At 38.6% G+C, this 12,268-nt stretch overlaps 1 protein-coding gene across 2 annotated transcripts in view; it reads right to left on the minus strand.

Moving 5' to 3' along the window:
* LOC133557233 (receptor-type tyrosine-protein phosphatase epsilon-like) overlaps positions 1–12,268 on the minus strand; it is a 275,984-nt gene that overhangs the window by 28,028 nt on the left and 235,688 nt on the right. The window contains exons 5-6 of one of the 2 annotated variants that reach the window (XM_061907545.1): positions 6,160–6,256; positions 1,872–1,945 (exon numbers count right to left, since the gene is read on the minus strand). In XM_061907545.1, the coding sequence (XP_061763529.1) occupies positions 1,872–1,945; positions 6,160–6,256 (171 nt within the window). Of the gene's footprint in view, positions 1–1,871; positions 1,946–3,561; positions 3,710–6,159; positions 6,257–12,268 lie in introns of those variants that run through there. The other variant, XM_061907546.1, reaches the window with a different exon arrangement.

Below are 12,268 nucleotides of genomic sequence, written 5' to 3' on the forward strand. Positions count from 1 at the left end.
TGTGTTGAAATCTTTATTTATTATTGAATCACTTGTTTTTTTCAACAAGTTTTTAGTTATTTTTATACAGTTTTTTCCAAATAGTTCAAGAAAGACCACTACAAATGAGCAATATTTTGCACTGTTATACAATTTAATAAATCAGAAACTGATGACATAATGCTTGTATTTTACTTTTTTTCAACCAAAAATGCTTTGCTCTGATTAGGAGGCACTTGAATTTAAAAAAAATGTTCACAGATAGATTTTTTGTGGACATGTTCCATAAATATTGATGTTAAATATTTCTTTTTTTTGTGAAGAAATGTTTAGAATTAAGTTGATGAATCCAGATGGATCTCTATTACAATCCCCAAAGAGGGCACTTTAAGTTGATGATTACTTCTATGTGTAGAAATCTTTATTTATAATTGAATCACTTGGGTTTTTTTCAACAAATTGTTAGTTATTTTTATATCTTTTTTTCCAAATAGTTCAAGAAAGACCACTACAAATGAGCAATATTTTGCACTGTTATACAATTTAATAAATCAGAAACTGATGACATAGTGCAGTATTTTACTTTTTTTCAACCAAAAACGCTTTGCTCTGATTAGGGGGTACTTGAATTAAAAAAAACGTTCACAGATAGATTTTTTTGTGGACATGTTCCATAAATATTGATGTTAAAGATTTCTTTTTTTTGTGAAAAAATGTTTAGAATTAAGTTGAATCCAGATGGATCTCTATTACAATCCCCAAAGAGGGCACTTTAAGTTGATGATTACTTCTATGTGTAGAAATCTTTATTTATTATTGAATCACTTGTTTATTTTTCAACAAGTTGTTATTTTTATATATATTTTTCCAAATAGTTCAAGAAAGACCACTACAAATGAGCAATATTTTACACTGTTATACAATTTAATAAATCAGAAACAGATGACATAGTGCTGGATTTTACTTTTTTTCAACCAAAAACGCTTTGCTCTGATTAGGAGGTACTTGAATTAAAAAAAACGTCGACAGCTAGATTTTTTGTGGACATGTTCCATAAATATTGATGTTAAAGATTTCTTTTTTTTGTGAAAAGATGTTTAGAATTAAGTTGAATCCAGATGGATCTCTATTACAATCCCCAAAGAGGGCACTTTAAGTTGATGATTACTTCTATGTGTAGAAATCTTTATTTATAATTGAATCACTTCTTTATTTTTCAGCAAGTTTTTAGTTATTTTTATATCTTTTTTTCCAAATAGTTCAAGAAAGACCACTACAAATGAGCAATATTTTGCACTGATATACAATTTAATAAATCAGAAACTGATGACATAGTGCTTGTATTTTACTTTTTTTCATCCAAAAATGCTTTGCTCTGATTAGGGGGTACTTGAATTAAAAAAAATGTTCACAGGGGGTACATCACTGAAAAAAGGTTGAAAACCACTGGTATATATATATATATAGTATACAGTAAATAAAACAATAACTAACCCAAAAAGAGTGTGGTTATTTTTGTTCTACTTGGCAGGTCGCGCACAGGAAGTGAAGGGCGAGCATAAAGAGGCAGTGTGAACTCATCATCTCCTCCCGGGTGACATGTGTACACCCTCCCTTACCTTGTTCCTCCAGGATGCCATGTGTACACCCTCCCTTACCTTGTTCCTCCCGGGTGACATGTGTACACCCTCCCTTACCTTGTTCCTCCAGGATGCCATGTGTACACCCTCCCTTACCTTGTTCCTCCCGGGTGACATGTGTACACCCTCCCTTACCTTGTTCCTCCAGGATGCCATGTGTACACTCTCCCTTACCTTGTTCCTCCCGGGTGACATGTTTACACCCTCCCTTACCTTGTTCCTCCCGGGTGACATGTTTACACCCTCCCTTACCTTGTTCCTCCAGGATGCCATTGGGTATCTTCTTGTCCACTGTGGTGACCACCGCTTTCCTCTGGTTTTTTAACCTGTTCAAAAAAAAAAAAAAAAAACACCACGCCATGAGATGTGAATTTTTTTGGGGGTGAATTATATTTATATAGCGCTTTTCTCGAGTGACTCAAAGCGCTTTACATAGTGAAACCCAATATCTAAGTTACATTTAAACCAGCGTGGGTGGCACTGGGAGCAGGTGGGTAAAGTGTCTTGCCCAAGGACACAACGGCAGAGATTAGGATAGCGGAAGCAGGAATCGAACCTGGAACCCTCATGTTGCTGGCACGGCTACTCTACCAACTGAGCTATGCCGCCCCCATTCTAAAACAAATGATAGAAATAGGCCTGAGAATGATACTTTAATGCGGATATACCGTATTTCCTTGAATAGTACGCGCCTGACTTGAATTACTGCCGGGTAAAACTCGCTTCCCCAAAAAATTAGCGCATGCTTAGTATTACCGTCTGGTCAAACTCGTGACGTCACGACCGACACTACCCCTGTCATCATTTTCAAAATGGAGGAGGCTGATTTCAATACCGATAATTCGAAATCGCATAAAGAGAAGAAGATTAAGAGCTATTCAGTAGGATTTAAGGTCCAAGCTTACATCACACTCAAATTTTTACTGCATACCTTTGGTATGTAGAAGCATTTAGGTCTCACCTTAAAACTCATCTGTATACTCTAGCCTTTAAATAGACCTCCTTTTTAGACCAGTTGATCTGCCGCTTCTTTTCTTTCTCCTATGTCCCCCCCTCCCTTGTGGAGGGGGTCCGGTCCGATGACCATGGATGAAGTACTGGCTGTCCAGAGTCGAGACCCAGGATGGACCGCTCGTCAGGACCCAGGATGGACCGCTCGCCTGTATCGGTTGGGGACATCTCTACGGTGCTGATCCGCCTCCGCTTGAGATGGTTTCCTGTGGACGGGACTCTCGCTGCTGTCTTGGATCCGCTTGAACTGAACTCTCGCGGTTGTGTTGGAGCCACTATGGATTGAACTTTCACAGTATCATGTTAGACCCGCTCGACATCCATTGCTTTCCTCCTCTCCAAGGTTTCTCATAGTCATCATTGTCACCGACGTCCCACTGGGTGTGAGTTTTCCTTGCCCTTATGTGGGCCTACCGAGGATGTGGTAGTGGTTTGTGCAGCCCTTTGAGACACTAGTGATTTAGGGCTATATAAGTAAACATTGATTGATTGATTGATTGAAGATTAAGAGCTATTCAGTAGGATTTAAGGTCCAAGCTTACATCACACTCAAACTTTTACTGCATACCTTTGGTAAGTGCAGGAGTGAGAAGAGGTTTTAAAATAATTAGCGCATGCTTACTTTTACAGCATGCCAAGAGTGAGAAGAGGTTCTAAATTAATTCGCGCCCCGGCGGCAATTCAAGGAAATTCATTCAAATTGCCCTAATTTAGCTAAAGAAACAGCGGGGAAAAGAATGAACAAGGAACTAAAACTATTTACAAAAAAAACACCGAACAGTGGTTGGAATAACATGACAATATGACTGTAAATAATTATTATGACCGTTAAAGCATTCTTCTCTGTCATACACGTTTTAAAAAAGGAACAAGTATTGTTAGAAAATGAAAAAAAAAATTTGCGTGAGAAGGCACAAGCCGCAAAACGTACCATCTGAAAGTGGAGAAGTTGGTCTTTCTCATGAGCGAAGGCGTGAGGAAGCAGGCTCCTGGCTGGGAAGGTGACAAAGTGTCTGCTGCCGTCTTCCAGGCCCGCTCTCTTGCTGGGATTAGCGGCAGAGGGAGGCAACTAAGCGCCGCTTCCTGACCGGGCTCCGCCTCGGCGGCCAGAAGAGGAAGTGTTTGGTCACACGGGGCTCTGCCTCGGAATCTGGCTCGCAGCCAATCAGAGAGAGCCCGGGAGGAGGAGTAGGAGGGGTGATAAGTCCAACTTTTTTTTTTTTTTTTCTTTTAACCCCGTTTTACGTGACGCTGTTTGACTTCCAAGCAATATTTCCCATAGGAAATGTTTTAAGTGATTTCATCAGTCAACTCATATCATGTTTAAGTTTTATGTGAAGCAATAAACACATAGTTAACCATTGTATAACAACACTAAACTACGTACAAACCCCGTTTCCATAGGAGTTGGGAAATTGTGTTGGACGTAAATATAAACGGAATACAAATCTTTTTCAAGCCATATTCAGTTGAATATGCTACAAAGACAACATATTTGATGTTCAAAATGATAAACATATTTTCTTTTGCAAATAATCATTAACTTTAGAATTTGATGCCAGCAACACGTGACAAGGAAGTTGGGAAAGGTGGCAATAAATACTGATAAAGCTGAGGAATGCTCATCAAACACAGGTGTGCAGGCTAATTGGGAACAGGTGGGTGCCATGATTGGGTATAAAAACAGCTTCCCAAATAATGCTCAGTCTTTCACAAGAAAGGATGGGGCGAGGTACACCCCTTTGTCCACAACTGCGTGAGCAAACAGTTTAAGAACAACGTTTCTCAAAGTGGAATTGCAAGAAATTGAGGGATTTCAACATCTACGCTCCATAATATCATCAAAAGTTTCAGAGAATCTGGAGAAATCACTCCACGTAAGCGGCATGGCCAGAAACCAACATTGAATGACCGTGACCTTCGATCCCTCAGACGGAACTATATCAAAATCCGACATCAATTTCTAAAGGATATCACCACATGGGCTCAGGAACACGTCAGAAAACCACTGTCACTAAATACAGTTGGTCGCTACATCTGTAAGTGCAAGTTAAAGCTCTACTATGCAAAGCGAAAGCCATTTATCAACAACATCCAGAAACGCCGCTGGCTTCTCTGGGCACCGAGATCATCTAAGATGGACTGATGCAAAGTGGAAAAGTGTTCTGTGGTCTGACGAGTCCACATTTCAAATTGTTTCTGGAAATATTCGACATCGTGTCATCCGCTAAAAAGGGGAAACGAACCATCCAGACCAGGGGTGCCCATTACGTCGATCGCGAGCTACCAGTCGACCGCGGGGGGTGTGTCAGTCGATCTCCAGCCAGGCTTTTAAAAAAAAATAGACCTAAAAATGAGTGATCATCAATCTTCACCAAGACGTCACTTAAATGACATTCACGGTACCGGAGGGTCTTGTGAGATGACGCTGGCTGCTGCAAGATCATTATTATGAAAATATGACCGAGAGGAAGGCCAGAAACACTTTTTATTTCAACAGACTCTCGCGCCGTACCTTCCGTCAAAACTCTAAAGGCCGACTGCACATTTCCTATCTTCACAATAAAAGCCCTGCTTCATGCTGCCTGCGCTAACTAAATACAGAGTCTCGGAAAACTGGCGTGCACAAGCGATCCCTCAGAAAGCTGGCGTGCACATCACTTGTGCACGCCAGCTTTCCGAAACTCTTATTTTGTTAGCGCAGGCAGCATGAAGCAGGGCTTTTATTGTGAAGATAGGAAATGTGCAGTCGGCCTTTAGAGTTTTGACGGAAGGGACGGCGCGAAAGTCTGTTGAAATAAAAAGTGTTTCTCGCCTTCCTCTCTGTCATTTTTTCATAATAATGAACTGGCAGCAGCCAGCGTCATCTCACAAGACCCTCGGGTGCCGTGAATGTCAATCAAGCAAGCTACGGAATTTGCCGCCAATGTTTTTCTTGTAAAGTGTATGGAAGCTGGATGAATGAGATGCCAAAAACCAACCACTTTCATGTGGTATTGTACAGAAAGGACAACTTTTATTCTCCTCCATTTGAAAATGTGGGCGTTATCATCATTACTGTCTGATTCCAATCAATGCAAGTCATCAGAATCAGGTAATACACCAACTTATATTCTTGTCTTTGTGAAAGAAAGACATCTATATGTGTTACACATGCTTGTATTATCATTAAACACATTTAACTTGTTTACAAAAATGTCTCTTTCATAAATAAATGAATATAAATGATATATATAAATGAGGTAGATCCCCTCGAGTTGGTCAATTGAAAAGTAGCTCGCCTGCAGAAAAAGTGTGGGCACCCCTGGTCCAGACTGTTATCGATGCAAAGTTCAAAAGGGAAAAAAGGATTTTAAGTGCGCCTTATAGTCCGGAAGATACGGTATATATAAGCACTTTTTTAACGATTCTGCGTCTATCGCGGTACATATTGATATCGCTTTATCGTCCAGCCCTACTTTGTACACACAAACATGTGCGTACTTGGCCCAACGGGAGAGAGATAATGTGAGAGGAGAGTGTTTATTACCTGAGGAAGTACCAGGCCAGGAGCGCGATGATGAGCAGCAGCAGGGAGAGGACCAGCACTGTGGGGAGGACGTGTTGTCCGGTGGATGTGACGCCCTCTGGGGAGGAAGGGGGGGGTCGGGTCAGAGGGCAACAAGAGAAGAAGGCTGGCGATGCATACAGTCGCCATCAAAAGTTTGCATAGTGTGTGAATTGTGAATTATATTTATATAGCGCTTTTCTCAAGGGACTCAAAGCGCTTTACATAGTGAAACCCAATATCTAAGTTACATTTAAACCAGTGTGGGTGGCACTGGGAGCAGGTGGGTAAAGTGTCTTGCCCAAGGACACAACGGCAGTGACTAGGATGGCGGAAGCGGGAATCGAACCTGCAACCCTCAGGTTATAAATAAAATAAATAAATGGGTTGTACTTGTATAGCGCTTTTCTACCTTCAAGGTACTCAAAGCGCTTTGACACTACTTCCACATTCACACACACATTCACACACTGATGGAGGGAGCTGCCATGCAAGGCCCTAACCACGACCCATCAGGAGCAAGGGTGAAGTGTCTTGCTCAGGACACAACGGACATGACGAGGTTGGTACTAGGTGGGGATTGAACCAGGGACGCTCGGGTTGCGCACGGCCACTCTCCCACCGCGCCACGCCGTCCCAAGTTGCCGGCACGGCCGCTCTACCAACCGAGCTATACCGCCCACCGTAAAGAACATAATGTCACGGCTGTCTTGGGTTTCCAATCATTCCTACAACTCTTATTATTTTGTGATAGAGTGATTGAAACACATACTTGTTGGTCACAAAAAATATTCATGAAGTTTGGTTCTTTTATGAATCTATTATGGGTCTACTGAAAAGTTTCACTGCACTAAGGCGCTTCTGGTTGAATTTTTGACCACTCCTCTTGACAAAATTGCTGCAGTTCAGCTAAATGTGTTGGTTTTTCTGACATGGACTTGTTTCTTCAGCATTGTCCACACGTTTAAGTCAGGACTTTGGGAAACCTTCATTCGGATTGTGTTTTGGTTGGTTGTGTTCTGTTTGTTTTGGACTCCCCTTAGTTCCTGTTGTGTGCACTCCTGGGTTTATTTTGGTCACCATGGGGATTAATTGGGTTCACCTGCCTCTGGTTAGTGGCCCCACGCTCAGCTGCTGTCAACCACCAATCCAGACCTGGGCAAAGTAAGGACCATGGGCCACGTGCGGCCCGTTAAGCTTTTCAATCAGGCCCGCTGGAAATTCTCCAAAGGCCTACTGAAATGAGATTTTGCTTATTTAAACGGGGATAGCAGGTCCATTCTATGTGTCATACTTGATCATTTCGCGATATTGCCATATTTTTCCTGAAAGGATTTAGTAGAGAACATCCACGATAAAGTTTGCAACTTTTGGTGCTGACAAAAAAGCCTTGCCTGTACCGGAAGTAGCAGACGATGTGCACGTGACGTCACGGGTTGTGGAGCTCCTCACGTCATCACATTGTTTACAATCATGGCCACCTGCAGCGAGAGCGATTTAGACAGAGAAAGCGACCATTTCCCCATTCATTTGAGCGAGGATGAACGATTCGTGGATGAGGAAAGTAAGAGTGAAGAATTAGAAAAAAAAAAGACTATACGGTGGGAGAGATTCAGATGTTATTAGACAAATTTACTAGCATAATTCTGGAAAATCCCTTATCTGCTAAAAGTGTTACTAGTGTTTTAGTGAGATTATATGGTCGTACTTGTAAAGCCTGAAGGTCGGCCCCGCACCTTTCTTCAGCACCAGTCGACAAGTGGTGGCGATACCCATCTCTACCATTCGCAAGGGACCCTTTTCAAAACACGATCTTTCGAAATGATCGCTGCATAATACACTGTACTTTGTGTGTGTGTGTGGTCCAATCGAAGCGTGTATGCTTGACCACTCTGTTCCATAGTAAAGCTTCACCGTCATCTTTCGCGAATGTAAACAATGAAACACCGGCTGTGTTTGTGTTGCTAAAGGCGGCCGCAATACACCGCTTCACCCCTGCAGCTTTCTTCTTTGACGTCTCCATTATTCATTGAACAAATTGCAAAAGATTCAGCAACACAGATGTCCAGAATACTGTGGAATTATGCGATGAAAACAGACTACTTATAGCTGGGAACGATGCTGGAACAAAAAGTTCCTCTACAATGCGTGACGTCACGCGCACGCGTCATCATACCGCGACGTTTTAGCATGATGCTTCCGCGCGAAGTTTAAAATTGCAATTTAGTAAACTAAACCGGCCGTATTGGCATGTGTTGCAATGTTAATATTTCATCATTGATACACAAACTATCCGACTGCGTGGTCGCTAGTAGTGGCTTTCAGTAGGCCTTTAAGATGTAAAGTCATGTTTTGTAATAACCGTAAGTCTTGAACTATACCAAGTATTTCAATGATTGGAATCTGCAGTTTTCCATGATATACCAGTTACTGTGGTCATCTAATTAGTTACTATGGTCATCTAATTAGTTACTGTGGTCATCTAATTAGTTACTATGGTCATCTAATTAGTTACTATGGTCATCTAATTAGTTACTGTGGTCATCTAATTAGTTACTATGGTCATCTAATTAGTTACTATGGTCATCTAATTAGTTACTGTGGTCATCTAATTAGTTACTATGGTCATCTAATTAGTTACTGTGGTCATCTAATTAGTTACTGTGGTCATCTAATTAGTTACTGTGGTCATCTAATTAGTTACTATGGTCATCTAATTAGTTACTATGGTCATCTAATTAGTTACTGTGGTCATCTAATTAGTTACTATGGTCATCTAATTAGTTACTGTGGTCATCTAATTAGTTACTATGGTCATCTAATTAGTTACTATGGTCATCTAATTAGTTACTGTGGTCATCTAATTAGTTACTATGGTCATCTAATTAGTTACTGTGGTCATCTAATTAGTTACTGTGGTCATCTAATTAGTTACTATGGTCATCTAATTAGTTACTATGGTCATCTATTTAGTTACTATGGTCATCTAATTAGTTACTATGGTCATCTAATTAGTTACTGTGGTCATCTAGTTAGTTACTATGGTCATGTAATTAGTTACTATGGTCATGTAATTAGTTACTATGGTCATCTAATTAGTTACTGTGGTCATCTGATTAGTTACTATGGTCATCTAATTAGTTACTATGGTCATCTATTTAGTTACTATGGTCATCTAATTAGTTACTATGGTCATCTAATTAGTTACTATGGTCATCTATTTAGTTACTATGGTCATCTAATTAGTTACTATGGTCATCTAATTAGTTACTATGGTCATCTATTTAGTTACTATGGTCATCTAATTAGTTACTGTGGTCATCTAATTAGTTACTGTGGTCATCTAATTAGTTACTATGGTCATGTAATTAGTTACTATGGTCATCTAATTAGTTACTATGGTCATGTAATTAGTTACTATGGTCATCTAATTAGTTACTATGGTCATCTATTTAGTTACTATGGTCATCTAATTAGTTACTATGGTCATCTAATTAGTTACTATGGTCATCTAATTAGTTACTGTGGTCATCTAATTAGTTACTGTGGTCATCTAATTAGTTACTATGGTCATGTAATTAGTTACTGTGGTCATCTAATTAGTTACTGTGGTCATCTAATTAGTTACTATGGTCATGTAATTAGTTACTATGGTCATCTAATTAGTTACTATGGTCATGTAATTAGTTACTATGGTCATGTAATTAGTTACTATGGTCATCTAATTAGTTACTGTGGTCATCTAATTAGTTACTGTGGTCATGTAATTAGTTACTGTGCTCATCTAATTAGCTACTATGGTCATCTAATTAGTTACTATGGTCATCTAATTAGTTACTATGGTCATCTATTTAGTTACTATGGTCATCTAATTAGTTACTGTGGTCATCTAATTAGTTACCGTGGTCATCTAACTAGTTACTATGGTCATGTAATTAGTTACTATGGTCTAATTAGTTACTATGGTCATCTATTTAGTTACTATGGTCATCTAATTAGTTACTGTGGTCATCTAATTAGTTACTATGGTCATCTAATTAGTTACTATGGTCATCTAATTAGTTACTGTGGTCATCTAATTAGTTACTATGGTCATCTAATTAGTTACTATGGTCATCTAATTAGTTACTGTGGTCATCTAATTAGTTACTATAGTCATCTAATTAGTTACTATGGGCATCTAATTAGTTACTGTGGTCATCTAATTAGTTACTATGGTCATCTAATTAGTTACTGTGGTCATCTAATTAGTTACTGTGGTCATCTAATTAGTTACTGTGGTCATCTAATTAGTTACTATGGTCATCTAATTAGTTACTATGGTCATCTATTTAGTTACTATGGTCATCTAATTAGTTACTATGGTCATCTAATTAGTTACTGTGGTCATCTAGTTAGTTACTATGGTCATGTAATTAGTTACTATGGTCATGTAATTAGTTACTATGGTCATCTAATTAGTTACTGTGGTCATCTAATTAGTTACTATGGTCATCTAATTAGTTACTATGGTCATCTATTTAGTTACTATGGTCATCTAATTAGTTACTATGGTCATCTAATTAGTTACTATGGTCATCTATTTAGTTACTATGGTCATCTAATTAGTTACTATGGTCATCTAATTAGTTACTATGGTCATCTATTTAGTTACTATGGTCATCTAATTAGTTACTGTGGTCATCTAATTAGTTACTGTGGTCATCTAATTAGTTACTATGGTCATGTAATTAGTTACTATGGTCATCTAATTAGTTACTATGGTCATGTAATTAGTTACTATGGTCATCTAATTAGTTACTATGGTCATCTATTTAGTTACTATGGTCATCTAATTAGTTACTATGGTCATCTAATTAGTTACTATGGTCATCTAATTAGTTACTGTGGTCATCTAATTAGTTACTGTGGTCATCTAATTAGTTACTATGGTCATGTAATTAGTTACTGTGGTCATCTAATTAGTTACTGTGGTCATCTAATTAGTTACTATGGTCATGTAATTAGTTACTATGGTCATCTAATTAGTTACTATGGTCATGTAATTAGTTACTATGGTCATGTAATTAGTTACTATGGTCATCTAATTAGTTACTGTGGTCATCTAATTAGTTACTGTGGTCATGTAATTAGTTACTGTGCTCATCTAATTAGCTACTATGGTCATCTAATTAGTTACTATGGTCATCTAATTAGTTACTATGGTCATCTATTTAGTTACTATGGTCATCTAATTAGTTACTGTGGTCATCTAATTAGTTACCGTGGTCATCTAACTAGTTACTATGGTCATGTAATTAGTTACTATGGTCATCTAATTAGTTACTGTGGTCATCTAATTAGTTACTATGGTCATCTAATTAGTTACTATGGTCATCTAATTAGTTACTATGGTCATCTATTTAGTTACTATGGTCATCTAATTAGTTACTATGGTCATCTAATTAGTTACTATGGTCATCTATTTAGTTACTATGGTCATCTAATTAGTTACTATGGTCATCTAATTAGTTACTGTGGTCATCTAATTAGTTACTATGGTCATGTATTTAGTTACTATGGTCATCTAATTAGTTACTGTGGTCATCTAATTAGTTACTATGGTCATCTAATTAGTTACTATGGTCATCTATTTAGTTACTATGGTCATCTAATTAGTTACTATGGTCATCTAATTAGTTACTATGGTCATCTAATTAGTTACTATGGTCATCTAATTAGTTACAATGGTCATCTAATTAGTTACTATGGTCATCTAATTAGTTACTATGGTCATCTAATTAGTTACTGTGGTCATCTAATTAGTTACTGTGGTCATCGACATCACAGCAGCTCAGACAAGGCGCCAAGAAGTGTGGGCGGGGAGCGTTTCCATAGACAACAGAAGAAGATTTTCACAACAAAGTTTAGTGATATATCACATATACTTGACCCTCTTCCTGGGAAACTGATCAAGGAGCTCTTTGTATTATTAGGTCCATCAGTGCTAAATATTATAAACTTATCACTTTCCTCGGGCACTGTTCCCCTAGCATTCAAAAAAGCGGTTATTCATCCTCTTCTTAAAAGACCTAACCTCGATCCTGACCTC

This window comes from Nerophis ophidion, linkage group LG08 (genome assembly GCF_033978795.1).
Source record: "Nerophis ophidion isolate RoL-2023_Sa linkage group LG08, RoL_Noph_v1.0, whole genome shotgun sequence".
Lineage (NCBI taxonomy): Eukaryota > Metazoa > Chordata > Actinopteri > Syngnathiformes > Syngnathidae > Nerophis > Nerophis ophidion.